General features: G+C 43.2%; 1 protein-coding gene across 1 annotated transcript in view; it reads left to right on the top strand.

Annotated features, from left to right (window-relative positions):
• The window catches only part of TYRO3 (TYRO3 protein tyrosine kinase), a gene marked incomplete at its 5' end in the record, with an annotated part of 43,739 nt that overhangs the window by 23,195 nt on the left and 5,868 nt on the right, over positions 1-14,676 (top strand). The window contains 9 exons of the mRNA XM_082485201.1: positions 299-443; positions 4,723-4,852; positions 5,678-5,778; positions 6,849-6,944; positions 9,299-9,379; positions 11,094-11,186; positions 11,485-11,606; positions 11,910-12,019; positions 13,489-13,648. Coding sequence (XP_082341327.1) covers positions 299-443; positions 4,723-4,852; positions 5,678-5,778; positions 6,849-6,944; positions 9,299-9,379; positions 11,094-11,186; positions 11,485-11,606; positions 11,910-12,019; positions 13,489-13,648 — 1,038 coding nt within the window. The remainder of the gene's footprint in view (positions 1-298; positions 444-4,722; positions 4,853-5,677; positions 5,779-6,848; positions 6,945-9,298; positions 9,380-11,093; positions 11,187-11,484; positions 11,607-11,909; positions 12,020-13,488; positions 13,649-14,676) is intronic.

Raw genomic sequence — 14,676 nt, forward strand, 5'->3', positions numbered from 1 at the left:
CTATTTGGGATTTGGTCAACTAATTAAAACAGACAGACTCCTCCCTTGGATTAAAACTGTCAGATGCTCATATCTTCCCTATGCCCTAGGAAACTGTTAGCAATTTTTGAGAAGAGAAACCCAAGATGATAGCCCAAGTTAGTGGCAAAACTGAGACTAGGACCCAGGAGTCACAACTCCCAACCCTTGTTATAGCACCAATGAAGTACACAGTAATGTTCTGGTTTAGTTTTAAAGGTGAAGTTTTAGACTAGATTCCTTTTAAGACAGCTTACAGTTTGTTGCCATTTGCTCTCAGGGGGAGATGATCGTACAGGATACAAAAGCTAATCTCACAACGTGGAATCCTCTCAAAGACCTGATCATCAGGGTGTGTGTGCTGAACTCTGCAGGATGTGGGCCCTGGAGTGACCTTTTCCTGCTTGAAGCTCAAGAGGTCATGGGTGAGTGTCCACTGCCTTCCCTTCACTTTGGGGAAAAAAAAGTCAGAAGTGCTGGGACTGCTGTTTTTCTCTGACTCTTCCCCTTTCAGTGCTTACAGCTGACTGAGACACTTGGCTTTATACAACAGCACACTTCATCAAGCAGAACAGAAATTAAATAATATTTAAAGAGCTGGTATAAACAGAACACCTTCTGGCCACTACTGTGTCTTCTTTAATGGGCTTTTGCTGTGCTTCATGCAGAGCAGGCCAAGGGGAGACAATAGAAAAGGTGCAAATGAAGGTTTTAAATCTTTCATTTAGGCTTAAGTCACACAAATTTACAAGAGTAAATGAGACAGAAAATTCCTCTAACATAGGTTCTCTTCTTTCATTTAATTTTAAGCCATTCCTGACTAGTTTCAGTTGAGCCTGATTTAAACCATGGCCACATGGGGTTTTGTAATGGTTTTACTGAACGTCTTCATATTAAACCAGTTTAGCTCTCTCCATGGAAAAGCTGAGCTACTCGTAGAGGAGGGAGATGATGGTACAGAAGCTATACCATGCAATCTGGACCATGTGGAAGGGCTTGTTGGGAGCAAAGAACATGCATGTGTGGAGTGCATTCCTAGTGATAAATGGCAGTTAGGCTCATCTGTGCTGGTTTGCTTGCTGCTTGTATTTCACAGTGAATGGGAAATAGGAGTCAGGCTATGGAGAAGGGCAGGATGTTATATGGGGAGATGTGTAAAAGAGACAGAAGAATGCTGCTTGTGAAGGAAACTGTAAAACAACTAAGAGGAAGATGTTCAGAATAAAAATACAGATTGGTGATAAGAAGTCAGTGAGGTGTGATTGTGAAAAAATCCCACGATCTCCTGAGGTTTTGTTCCCAGCGCATGTGGCAGGACGAGACAACAATCTCTAATCTCTGGTGCTGACCCACCTGCCACTGCTGTCTTCCCAGCCCATATATCTTTGAGAAATCACATGGACATTGATCACTCCTGATCCCTCCACACTTAGGGATGGCAGGGGGAACCTAGAGTGGGGTTCCCAGGGAAGCAGGAGGTGGGGGATAGAGGCAGAGTAACCAGGAGAGAACTGTAGCCTTACCTTGCAGTAGTGCATCTAATGCTGGGTTTATTTTAATGTGCATCTAATGCATGTTACTCACAAAAGCCCTTTTGCAACCCAGTTCTTGTGATAAAGTCAGTACTGATGGTTATGTGTGAGCACACAGTCACTGTGGGATTGAAGCCCTCAAGTTATCTAAAGCAGAATGAAGGGGTGCAGAAGTCCAGAGCTGACTCTACTAGAGGTTGAGCATTGGCTCCATCAATTTTTTTCTCCTGCTTTTTGCTCAGTTATTTTCTGTGGCACCCAAATACAGAGAAAAGTACCTGAAAGGACTAGAAGATCCCTTTGGAAGATGACCAACACTAGCAAGAAACCCCAGGGAATGTACAGGGTTTGAATTTTGCAGGGAGCTGGAACGGGATAATCCTGAAAGCACAAAATGTTTGCTTTTTTTTATTTACAAACCACTTCAAAGAAGTAGCATCAGGAGTGGTGCTTGTTTTGGACAAATGCTGTCTGAAAGCACGTATATTTCTTCACAAGCATAACAGCCTGGAAATAAAGGTTCACTGTGGAAACACTGACAGGCCTTAAACAGCAGAGCTGCAGAAAGACTGCAGTTTTGTTTCAGGCCTGGTAGAAAATATAAGTTGCTTCCTTTCCTAAAATAGCAAACTGGCAGTGGTTGCTTTATGTGAGAAATGCCAGGGGTGGTTTATGACCAGCTCCCAGTGCGGCAGTAAGGATGACTAAGCTTGTATAAACTTTAAGTCGTATTTGTCATCACAGCAAAGCTAGTGGGAGCTCCACCCAGCTTATGCAGAGATCTTGTGCACTATTAACAGAGATTGTTTTAATATTTTCAGAAACATTTTCAGTAGAAACCTTTCTCTTTCGTTGCAGAGAGAGGAACAGAATGGTCGAATAGCTTTTTCCTATCTGTAATCTTCATGATCATATGCAGGAGAAGATTCTTAGATTGCATTCTTTGCACACCTTTGTGATGTAAAACCTGCTACAGAAATAAAAGGGGTTATCTCATCATCAAAGGGCTCCTAAATACTCATTTAAGCTCATCTAATACTGTCTTCTCTCTGCCTTGTGCAGTCTTAAGGCATATGCCAGTTTGAAAAGGGAGGTGCAGGAGATGAGAAGGAGACAGACTTGGGGGAGGAGAAGCACCTCGATCTTTACTTGGGCTGCAGCCATCCTTTCTAGCTCTGTGGCACGAGTGGGAAGCAATGATCTGTGGGGCAGAGGAGGAGCAGCAGTGAATTTCAACATTCATTTCTATTTCTGACACATTTGCTATAAATTGTGGGATGGGTTCCTGATTCCTACTGGTTTAGAAACAGGGAGAATAATTTTGTTTTGTTTTGTTTTGTTTTCATCCATCCTCCTTTTGGAGGGACCCCCCAGAAGGTGACCTAAATCCCTGCTCTCTCACCAGACCAGCTATTAGGCAGAGTAGAAAAATAGGCCAGGAGAGGTTTGTCTCACCATAGGGGGAAGGAAACTTTATTGTTAACTCTCAGGGAAGACCTTTTACATCACTGTTATTGTTTCTACCCTGATTGTTTGGCAGGAACAGCCCAAGTGATTGGCTTGGGAATTGTGGAGAGGGTTGGAGTTGCCTTTCGTTGTATTTTCATTCCACTTCTGTTTCTGATCCCTCTCCCTCCTCATAAGCAGCCTTGAAGGCCAAGTCAAAAGGTGCAGTAAGAAGGAGTATCATAAAACCCAGAGCCTATAAAGCCTTCTGGGTGGGAAGAAAATATATGAGACACTGAAGGAGATAAGATGCTGGAAAATAGGTGCTAAAGCTCTGATAATTTGTTTCAAGAGGAGAAGTACTAGTCTGCTCCCTCAATGGTCCAGAATTCTGTTTCCTTAAGCTCTACCTGTTTATTATACTAACGTTGCTTCTTTAAAAGCTTAGATGATAAGGCTTGACAAGGTAACTCATGATCAAGCCTTAGAAGCCTTTTGTCTGCCAGGACTTAGCCAATAAGGACGTTTGATTCCTTTTCACATACATCTGTGCAAAGGTTCATCCAAATCTCATCCCATTAACATAACATCTCTTTTAAAGAGAGCTTTACTTATGCTCTCATGACATATAACATTATAGTATTATTTACATCATCAGAGATGAATTCTTCCTTAGCTTCTGGTAAAGCACAGTCAACTGCTGAAGGTGAGCAAGGGAGTATGCAGATGAAGGAGGTGCTTAGGGCCTTGTTACCTGTTCTTGTTTGCTCTTAAACAATTTGGAGATATGAGGGTTATCCTAGATTTTAATAAACCCATTCAAATCACATTTGATCTTTAGTAATTGTGTTTGGAGAAGAAATCTCTCAGGGAATTGGATTAATTTATCTGTTGTTTGCCAAGCATAGATAATACTCTTTTATTCATAACCATATTGCTTATCTTCCTTCTCTGGCAGCTTACTCAGATTGGCAGCATCTCTGTTTCTTCTGTAGACAGTTTGTAGTCAAAAATATACGTACTTTGGGAGCAAATACTGGACCAGAATTGGAAGCTGCATGCTGGCTAACTTATTTCTTGACTCGCAAGACACTTTTTAAAATTCACTTTTTCTTTGGTAGAGGGACATTGAGAAGTTACAACCAATGAATAACATTGGGAAGTTACAGCCAATACCAAGTCCCACAGGGTGTTTCTCTTTGTGAGGGGAAATGTAAATATTTTCAACCAGATTGCCATGAGGCAATTGTCTTTCTCCATTGTCTTTCAAAATGTTATCTGGTTGGCATTCAGGCAATACTGTGTAGCCTGGTCAAGGTTCTGCTGGCTGCCTCAAACAGGACAAGGTGAAACCTGCACAGAAAATGCATGTATTAAGCAACTTTTTTGTCCTGAGACTCCAGTTTAAAGTGCCTCAGATCATGAGCTCATGTAAAGTAGTATAATCTGGAGCAGTGCCTTTTACTTTCTTGAGGCTCAAAACTACAATAGGTTCTGATAACTGGATGCATCTGCTCTGCCTTTGCTGAATGAAACAGCTAGTTTTTCTGATGATTGACTGAGTAGCTGTTTATGCCAAATTCCAGTGTAGAAGTGATCCACTGCGTACACCAGATCCAGCAGCATGGCTTTTCCATTTAAAAGCAAAAAGAAAAAATATCCTAGTATGGTCTGTTTGCCATTGACAGTCTTCTATTTCCTGACTGGTGTTTTCTCCATCATCTAGGTGGCCAGAGACAACCTCCTTATGGGACGTCCTGGGTTCCTGTGGCATTGGGCATTCTGACAGCTCTGGTCACAGCTGTTGCCCTGGCTCTTATTCTCCTTCGAAAAAGAAGAAAGGAAACTCGGTTTGGGTAAGGGATGTTCTCCTTGTGCTGATTAGAGAGATCTTTGCTTTCTCCTCTAGTGTTGTTCTGGCTCAATTATTTCTCAAAAAGCATTGTGGATTTATTACCTTTAGCACGTTCTTTGGATAACTGTTTTTACACAATTTTGGGGGTAACCCTGGATTAAAGACTAGCAGGAAAGTGCGCTACCTTTTCTTCAAAATGAGAACACTAAAAATACAGTAGAAAAATATCGATAGCTGGGCTTTATTAGAATATGGTAATATAAACTAGATCAAGATAATTCTGTAAGTCCTTAGCACTGCAGCTTAAGATATTCAAAGAGAAAAGACCCACAGATTAATCACCCATGTTCTTATGGGCTGGGCTCTTTATTCCATGCTGGTTGTCAGTCTAGCAGCTGCTTGTAACTTCCTGACTGCCCAGAACCCTCTGGATCCCCAAGAGTCTCCTTTCCATCACCTCTGACACTTGGCTGTGGGTTGCTCCCTGCTGCAAGCAAGGTTCCCATTCTTTCAGAGTCTCCCATACCTCCCTCCCACAGCGGCATCTCTGTTTATGTGACTCTTGCAACCTGCCTCAACCTGCATCTTCTCCCGGGCACTCAGGAGGAGTGATTCCCCTCTTTCGGAAGGCTCCCACCCTCTCTAGGTGCAGCAGCAAGGCAGCATAAACCCATCGTTCCTCGTCATCAGCTACACCCTCTTTAACAAAACGGTCTGTGGTATATATATGGCAAGGGGTGAGAAATCATCCATACTGTTCAACACACCCTTTCAGAAGTGAACGGCCCATGTAATCGTGGCCCTGTGTGTCTTTTCTGCCTTCTAGCCATGCCTTTGGCAGTGTGGTTGGCAGAGGCGATCCAGCAGTCCATTTCAGAGCTGCCAGGTCTTTCAACAGGGAGGGCCCAGAGCTCATTGAAGCGACATGTAAGTAAAATGACCTGAGTGATTCTGCCTGAGAAGCTGTGTTCATGCATGTACTATGCTCTCTCTTTGTTTTCCCTGAAACTGATGTTTTGGATCAAGAACATGGGATGATTTTACAAGGAGGCTTAGACACTGTGGATGGCAGAGGTGAAAGGCCAGAATTGCTGTTGCCATACCAATTACGTAGCACTAGCTAATTACAGCTACAGTCATTATGTATATTAGTTCAAGGCATAAATTTGCCACTCCCTTGCCCCAGTTTCACACTACAGGGACTCCTTTGACTGTAGTATTATGCAACAGTGAGAAAATATGGTTTAACAATATTAGCAGTATGCTTTAAACTCAGTGTGCTGAGCTGTGCTACAAGCATGAACCAATTAATCAGTTTTGGAAGGCCAGGAATTAGTAACTTCTCAAACAGGAGATTGAGTCCCAGGAATGGCCAGAGTTAAGGTGATCCATTTCTGTCTCCTGGTTCAGCAAGGGCACGGCTCTCTGTAGCAGCATTCCGTGGCTGGGTTAGGATGATGCTCCAGCTGTCTTTGACTTGCTCCCCTGGGTTTGGACATCTCTCCATTAAATCTAACTAAAAACCAAACAAACTGTTGAACGTTATGTTACCCTCTCAGCCAGGTACTGTGAGACTTGTAACTGTACTTAAAATAGGCTGAGAGCCAGCCACTGAAAACTGGTGCAGCTCCATCAACTTAAATGAAGCTGTATGAGCCAGTATCTATTAGTGTACCTTTCAATTGGATTTTGTCGTCTCAGCGTTATTTACAATAGTTCTGTATTCCTGTTGCTCTTGGTGTGTTGGAGGGTGGTGTTATCACACCTTCTCTCTTTCAGTACTGTTGGTGCATTTTCTTGTGGTTGAAAGTTATTGGCCTCTTGTCTGTGGTGAGGCTAGAGGACATGGAAAGGAACTGTCTTTTTCAGGTTTTCCTGCTTACAGTATGAGAATTGGATTGGAGATGGAGATTAGAACAGGTGACTCTTGACATTGTGACAGAATATTTAAGTATCCCTTATGTGACTCTTCCTTTTTTTTTTTTTTTTTTCTCCAGTGGAGAGTGTAGGGATCAGTGATGAGCTGAAGACGAAACTCAAAGATGTCCTAATCCAGGAACAGCAGTTCACCTTGGGAAGAATGTTGGGCAAAGGTAAGAACCAAAACTGGACAAGGCCTTGCATTGAAAGTCCCGCTTGTGTTACCTTTACTGTTGAGTAGGGAGAAGTAATTCTAAGCAGCCTGTTTTCTCTCCCTCTGCTGGTAGGTGGCAATTTAAATGGAACTTTCCCTTCCGCTGGGATAAAACATTTCAAAGGTTTAGCATAACTAAGAGGATATTGGCTAAGGCATTTCTATAATATGGCTCTACAGAGTCATGAACTGCAGTCTATGCTCAGCTTTCCTAAGTACTGCTGATTCACTGGTGTGTGAATTTCTTTCAGAGATTTAAACAAAGGAATATTCAATTAAACTTCTGCTCTTTCTACTAACAGAGTGGTGCTATAGAATTCCTTCCATTTACATAAGCATGCGTCAAGTATTAAACAGGCTGAGACAATACAGAGACAGAGATGATCTACCTCAAACACTCCACCCCTCAAAAAAACTGTTGATTCAGTTTCAAATATTCTCAACATCTGGGGCGGTTTGACTCCAGATTTTAGTTTGGGCTCTTATAGAGGCATATTTGGAACCTGTACTGAATTTTGCTGACATTTGTCCTCATTAGTTCAGGTTCTTAGGAGCTCTTCTGACTGTGGATCTCCATCTGGATCTCCCACACAGGTGCTCCTAGCATTTCTCTGAGGTTTTCAGGTCAGGAGGGATGGGCAGAGTAAAGGTGGGATGCTTCTCACTTAACTTTAGCTAAAAGATTGGCCCAGAAACTCTGTGTGAAAAGACGGTTTTGAATTTAGATTTCCCAAATGGCAGGCCACTGTGCTAACTGTTGAATCATCCTTCCCTACTTCTCAGGCTGATGGCAATCTCTAGAAATAAGTGAAAATGTGTAATGATAAAGCCACTAAGAGAGGAGCATAACTCAGGGGTCATAAGCAAAAGGAAGCTGAAGTGTTTGGCTTCCTTTTTCTTTATAATACTAGTTTTATTGCAGTTTTCTTTGACCCTTTCCCACTGGGAGCATTCTTCCACTCCATCCCTCCTAGAACAAATGCGTTTCTTTCAGAGCAGGAAAATGACTTTCCTGCAGAAGTGGTCTCAGAGGGCTTAACAATGCTAAGTAATTAAACATCTGTGTCATCTGTTTGTGAGGGTCAGCTCTTGGCCAGTTTCTGGGATCCTGCCTCAAGCCTTCTGGGCTGTCCCCATGACAGGTAACAAACTGGAAGTCAGCTGCAATGGGGCCCCTGGGGATGGCCTTGGTGAGAGGATGCTAGCTGGCAGGATCTGGTCTGTGTTGTCAGCCCCATTCCCCCAATCCCATGCGCAATATACAGATTATAAGATGGCATGACTGCATTACCTTGGGCTCTGCTGACTCTGCAGCTGAGCAACAGCTCCATAATATGGAAGCAGTACAAATTGCCTTTGCTTCTTCCCATTTTCCTCTCTTGTGGTCAGATCCACTGTTCATGGTTATTATGAAATAAGCATGTGCCATACAGTAGTGAAGGGCACTGGTGAAAAGCTAGTGGAAAGATAATGCTTTTGGGGTAGGTGTCCTGAGTGCTGTATTTGCTTCCTTCTTTTCAGTACCAGAGTTCCTTATACTGATGCATGTTGGCTGGGGTAAGCAGTTACAAAATTAGGGAGAGCAAATCTAGAGCCAGAACTAATGCAAAGAGGCTGTTATGCTGTGGTATAAAGTCACTTCAGGCTAAAATAATTTGAAAAGGGTTTGGCCAGTTGCATTTCCTCTTATCTCACTTAGAGAAAACACCAGGGTAAACATTTCCACATGAGAATTAGCATATTGTGCACGCATAAGTAGGTATTCTATGTTTTGTCTAGTCAGCTGTGATTCACGGAAGTCATTCCCTGAGTTTTGAGAGATAAGGCCTGATTGTGTCTCAAATGGTTGAGTCCTGGCACCATTACTCAGCTCTGATGGCTGTCAGTGCTCAGAGCTTCTTCAGCCAACCCATCCACTCGCTGCTCCAGCTAATAGCCCCCTCTCTGACCAGAGCCTCACTCAGACTTGTCCCACATTGATATGGCTTCCCCAGAAATGTCTGCCTGGGATCCCAGCTTATACACTGACTCTGCATTGTCCATATGGTAGCGGATTGCTTTCTTTCCCTCGTTTTCCTTTGCCTTATGGACTCCCAGCACAGTGGCCTCTGTCTGCTGGGAGTGTTAGCTCTTCTAGGCACACATATGCTGAATGCTGCTGGATGGAACTGCAGAGTGAAAAATGAAGCTGGTAGCTGCATTTCTTGTGGTTATTCAGCTTCTTTGCCAGTGACATCTGGAGTGAACCTGCTGTGAATCATATTTTCTTCACAAGAAGCTGTTACCTCACTGCCTGCTCTGGTCATTTCACAGGGGAGTTTGGGTCAGTTCGAGAGGCACTACTGAAGTTAGATGATGGCTCTTTCCAGAAAGTGGCAGTGAAGATGCTGAAAGGTAAGTGGAAGCAGGGCTACCTGAAGTACTTAAGAGAAAAGAGCTTGGAAAGATTAAATGCTGTCTGTCCTGTTCTCCAGCAAACATTCCCTGATGCTCTTTACTCCTCTCTGAGCTTCCCACTCAACCACTCTACCCATGTTGTCTCCCATCCCTTTCACGTCAGTCTTCTTGTAGTGGAAACTCTTCAGGGAAGGACTTATACCACCTTAGTGGGTTGTACAGCACCCAGCACATGGTGAGTGCAACCAAAACCGAGCCATAGCTACAGCTTCTTCTGTGTATAGAGGATCTTGTTCAGTGGTTTGATTCAACACAGCACTGTCTTATGTGGCACAGACAGCTCAGACAGGTCTGCTTTGCCCTAATAATTCAGCAGTGAAAGATGGTATTCCTCCGAGCATATATCCTAGAATAAACAGAATAGTGTTTGGGCTTAACGCAGTGACAAGCTAACTCCTCTCAGTCAGGTGTATTTGACTAAGTAGTCTAACTCCCTTCTGATTTGTCATTTGGTGAGTGTACATAATAAGGGCAACTAACATGTTCATCAGGCAGAAGTCTGTAACAAGAAAAGCAATTAATAGATAGGTATAAGTCAAAGCAAGTACGTGTGTATATGTATGTATATATGTGTTAGCCTGTGTTATTTCACCCCTGTTGTCTGTAAGGCAACAATTAACTGTGACTGACTTAAAGCCGTGTCACACTCGCTTATCTCTGGAGCTGAGTTTGGCTGCCACATACTACCAGTTTGTACTAAATATACTAGTACCTTATTAGTGTAAGTTGCATCATTTTATCCAGTTTCAACAATAATTCTAATCAGTTTGCAAGCTTTTGTGTAGTCAGACTGTCTACCGTCAGGCATCTAACTTGGTAACTCTCTGTCACACTCCAGAGGCACCTTCCTTTCTCCATTGACTGTAAAAAGGGAAGCTACTTTTGTCTTCTGAATCATATTTAAATTACTTGCCTAAAGCAGATAATGTTAATACTAACCTACAGGTCTGAGTCTGATCTTGTAGCAGGACTGGAGGACTCCAGCCAAATTCAGCAGCACCAGTAGGGGAAGTAGTCCACTGCACTAATTCTTGATTATATTGCTATACTTCCATAAATCTGGAATAATAGCAATGAGAAATAATTTACTGAAAATTTATGCTGATTTCTGTCACTGCTGAATTCGGTCCAAGCTCTCCAGTAGTGTGGTTATTTAAGAAGCCTTAGCTCTTGCACTGTAGAAGACTCAATCATGCTAAGAGACATAAAAACGTTGATCTTTCATGCCATCCTTGTCAGAGATGAATTGGGGTCTGCTGTGCCATCTCCTCAGTTTCAATGTTTTCTTTAATTTTGTGTGACGTCTCCTCTCCCCAACATTGTGGTTTAGGTCCTCTTAGCTAATTAATTCTTACATCTTTAACCCACACATGATTTGCATGGCTTACAAGGGAAGTTGTTACTGAGAAAAGAGCTGCTAATCAGCAGGTCTTTGCCAAGAACCAATTTACCAGATGTCCCTGATGTGTGCTTACTGCGGCCCATCCCAGGAGAAAGTGTCAGGCTCTGCTTTGTTGTAAACTGGCTCATGTAGCTGTAGGTCTGAGAGGATGTGCTGTGCCACAAAGAACAAGCTGCTGATAATCATTATCTGTCAAGTCCCTTGGAGCCACCCACAAAGGAAGAAAACTTACAGTCACTTTTTTTCCAGCGGACATCTTTACCTCAACTGACATTGAGGAGTTCCTGCGAGAGGCTGCATGTATGAAGGAGTTTGACCACCCGCATGTCACTAAACTGATTGGTAAGCCAGCACTGCTGCTTGTGGTGACACAGAGCACCTCCTGTTCCTGCACAATCCCACACAGCCTCACATACTCACCCCAACTGCTGTCCAACAGCAGTGCCTGTGCTGCCTGGAGTCCTGCATATATCAGCATTGCTCCATGAAGCCATGCAACGGAGCTTGAAGCGTGGAACCTACCCACCAAAAGTGCATGTTTTCCTCCAGATTTGTAAGAGAAAGCCACAGCAGCCCGTAACATTCCCCTCGGGACTGACCTATCTGCTAAAAACCCCTTTGCTGTGTGTGTTCTCATTAGGAGTCAGTCTACGGAGCCGTCCCAAGGGCCGTCTCCCAATTCCCATGGTGATCCTGCCCTTCATGAAGCATGGAGACCTTCATGCTTTTCTGTTGATGTCACGGATTGGGGAAAACCCTTTTGTAAGTCCGTCTTGCTGTATACTTCCTTCTAGGAGGGTATGGATTTTCAGAGAATGTACTCAGGTCAGTTCAGGGTTGGTTTCCCAAAGGCATTGGCAGATGACACGGATTTTGGTACCAGAGGAAGTTGTGGGATGTGATGTTGAAGTATTTAATTCCATGCGTGTTGAGGACCAACTCCTCCATTCTGTCCTCTCCCTGTATCCCCCGTCCCTGCTCAGTAATCTAGCAGCAAATCTTGCAGTTTTGCCATACACGCTTGGAAGCTTCCAGGAACAGAACTTATACTGTTATTTCTTTCAGAATTTGCCTGTTCAGACACTCCTCAAGTTCATGATTGACATTGCCAGCGGCATGGAGTACTTGAGCTCAAAAAATTTCATACACAGGGACCTTGCAGCTCGGAACTGCATGTAAGTGACCCATGAGTTTTTAGAGGAAAGAAAGAGGATGAGAGAGGGAAGAGAAGCCTTTCACATGACAGAAATGGGGAGGGATCCTGTCCAAGGATGCCAATCCTTGCATTCAAGTGACAATAGGCATAGGGGAGCCACAGCCATGAGCGTGAGGGTGTGTGGTGGTGGTGCTGGGGGCAGGGAGCAACCCCTAATGTCCCACTGAGCTTCCAAATCGACCCTATTTATAAAGAACTTTTCCATCGTTGGTCTGCACATATATTTTCCTAGGGTTGATTACAATATGTGTTTGTAATTAGTCACTCTAATGGCTGTGTGTCAGCATAGGCTATTTGTTCAACAATGTAATGTATCCAACAGGACAGAATGGGTTTGGCTGTGTTAGGAGAAAGGAACTTTCATTATAGCCTGAAGTCTGTATTTTTTGTATCTATTTTGAGGACTTGATTATCACAATATAAGAAATGTAGAATTTCCCTAAAGGCTTGTAAGATTGGCTTATGTGGAGAATGCCTTTAGAAATAATTGCATGGTGAACACACTGTACGATTCCACATTGCTGTTCTTGTCCCCAGACTGCCTTGCCTGCTTTGAAGGGAAGAAAAGTCCTTTTTTAATCCTTTCCCCTCTGCTTCTTCCCTGAGAGTGGAGTAAGGAACAACCCATTCTGGCAGGCAGAACTCAGCCTCTGAAGAAAACCACGATAACCACTAAAATCCGCAATGAGACACAGATTTCCAAAGGCATTTGTACATCCAGATGTACAGGCAGGAGCCTTACAGTCATAATGAAAAATGATAGGTTTGCCTGCTTTGACATTTATGAGAAATCCACACCAATTTCCTTTTTTTAAACATTTAAACTAATACAGACTTTCTTCAGAGCAAGCTGAATGCCTGTTCCATCATATCTTCTGGGAGAAGCAGGGAGTCCTTTATGAGACCTGGGAGCTTGAAGTCTTTGTGGGCTTTACTTGCACTGTCTACCAAGGTGTCTAGGTTTTAAGTGGGTGACAGCAATTCAGACCATTAACCAGGTCTGGAGAGAAGACCTTGCAGATGTAGGTTGAGCAGTTGTAATAGGCAGTCTAGGCAAGCACCTATGTTTTTTGATTGCCTCTACAGAGTGTAGGCCTTAGTGGTAGCAATGAGCCCTACAGGTGTCTTCTGGTAATCTTGGGAACTACAGAAAGTATCTGAGTTCATTTTGGCTGGTAGAGTAGACCATCTGAGCCTGGCTGTTTCCTTACTTCCTCAGTCCTTATTATCTCCCTGTTAGTCTCAAGGAACTGACTTGAGTCCACTAAACTATTTCACATTGTTCATCAAGTAGATGAAGTCATCCCTCTGGGCAATAATTGGTGAACAATATACCTCAGTTCCCTGGCCAGACAGTCCTGGACATACCTCTTTTTTGCCTGAGGTAGCCAGTAAATGCTTCTCTCAGTCATTAAAACTTTCCCTTAGGTTGGATGAGAACATGAACGTGAGTGTTGCAGACTTCGGACTTTCTAAGAAAATCTACAGTGGAGACTACTACCGTCAGGGCTGTGCTTCCAAGCTGCCAGTGAAGTGGCTTGCTCTGGAAAGTCTGGCAGATAATCTGTACACAACACACAGTGATGTGGTGAGTTTTGCTCTGGTGCATTTGGGGACCACCTGTATTCCTGGTGAAGTGGAGGAATCCTGTATTCATTGAGGGTGGGAAAATGCCTTGGTGATGGGAAAGGGAGTTTGCCTTGTGTTTGAAGGACAGTGCTGCATTGGGTGCTGTCAGGGCTCAAGCCTAAAAATATGTGCAAGTGGTTTATGGCAGAAGATATGAACCCTTTTGCTCTTGTCCTTTGCTCCTTCATTTTTCAATGCTTATCCCCATCCCCTCCTTCACCTTTCCCCTTCTCCTCTTCCTTTTCCTCTCTCTTTGTGCAGTCTCTTCTTTCTTACTTGTATTCTTTTTCCTTTCTCTTCTGCATGACAATTTGAAGGTGACATTTGAAATGCATATAACCCACACACTTATGTACAAGTGCAGCCAAGGTACTCTATGCTACAGAAGGCATTGGTGGAACTTCATAAATTCTAAAGATATCAGTGCTTAGACACTCCTTTCCATAACTTCGCCCCTGGTGGGTGAGGCTAAACCCATTCATCTGAAATTTTTGCTTCCTTTCCATTTGTGTTTGGTTTTTTGTTTGTTTTTTTTTTTTTTTTTTCTTCTGATACTTTCTCCTCTCTTCCTTGCTGCCTTTTGATCTGGTTTCACACTAGTTTTGTCCTTCAGGCTTGTGGACTTGCCTTCCCGGTTATCCATGTCACAGTGTCTCTGAAGAGTACCAAAAGTGCCTTGTAACTTGGCTGCTGTGTTGCCAGTGATTGCTGTAACCACTGGAGAGAGTGTAAAGTGATTGGTGATCGCTAGTTTAGCCAGTTTACAGTAGACACTAGACAGGGTTTTGCTTATGAAAATAATGATTTTTTGCAACTAACAAACCTTGCAGTTTAGTTGAAATGTACAAGTACAACTGTTGCAGTGTAGAGCACAAATGAACATGAGCCATGAGGGGTCTGTTCCTTGCCCTGCTTATTGGCTAAACTCTGTTTTCATTTGTGCCTGTACATTTCCAGGAACTCAGAATCTGGCTCAATGAATTAAGA

This window comes from Vanellus vanellus, assembly GCF_965231255.1.
Source record: "Vanellus vanellus genome assembly, chromosome: 6".
NCBI lineage: Eukaryota > Metazoa > Chordata > Aves > Charadriiformes > Charadriidae > Vanellus > Vanellus vanellus.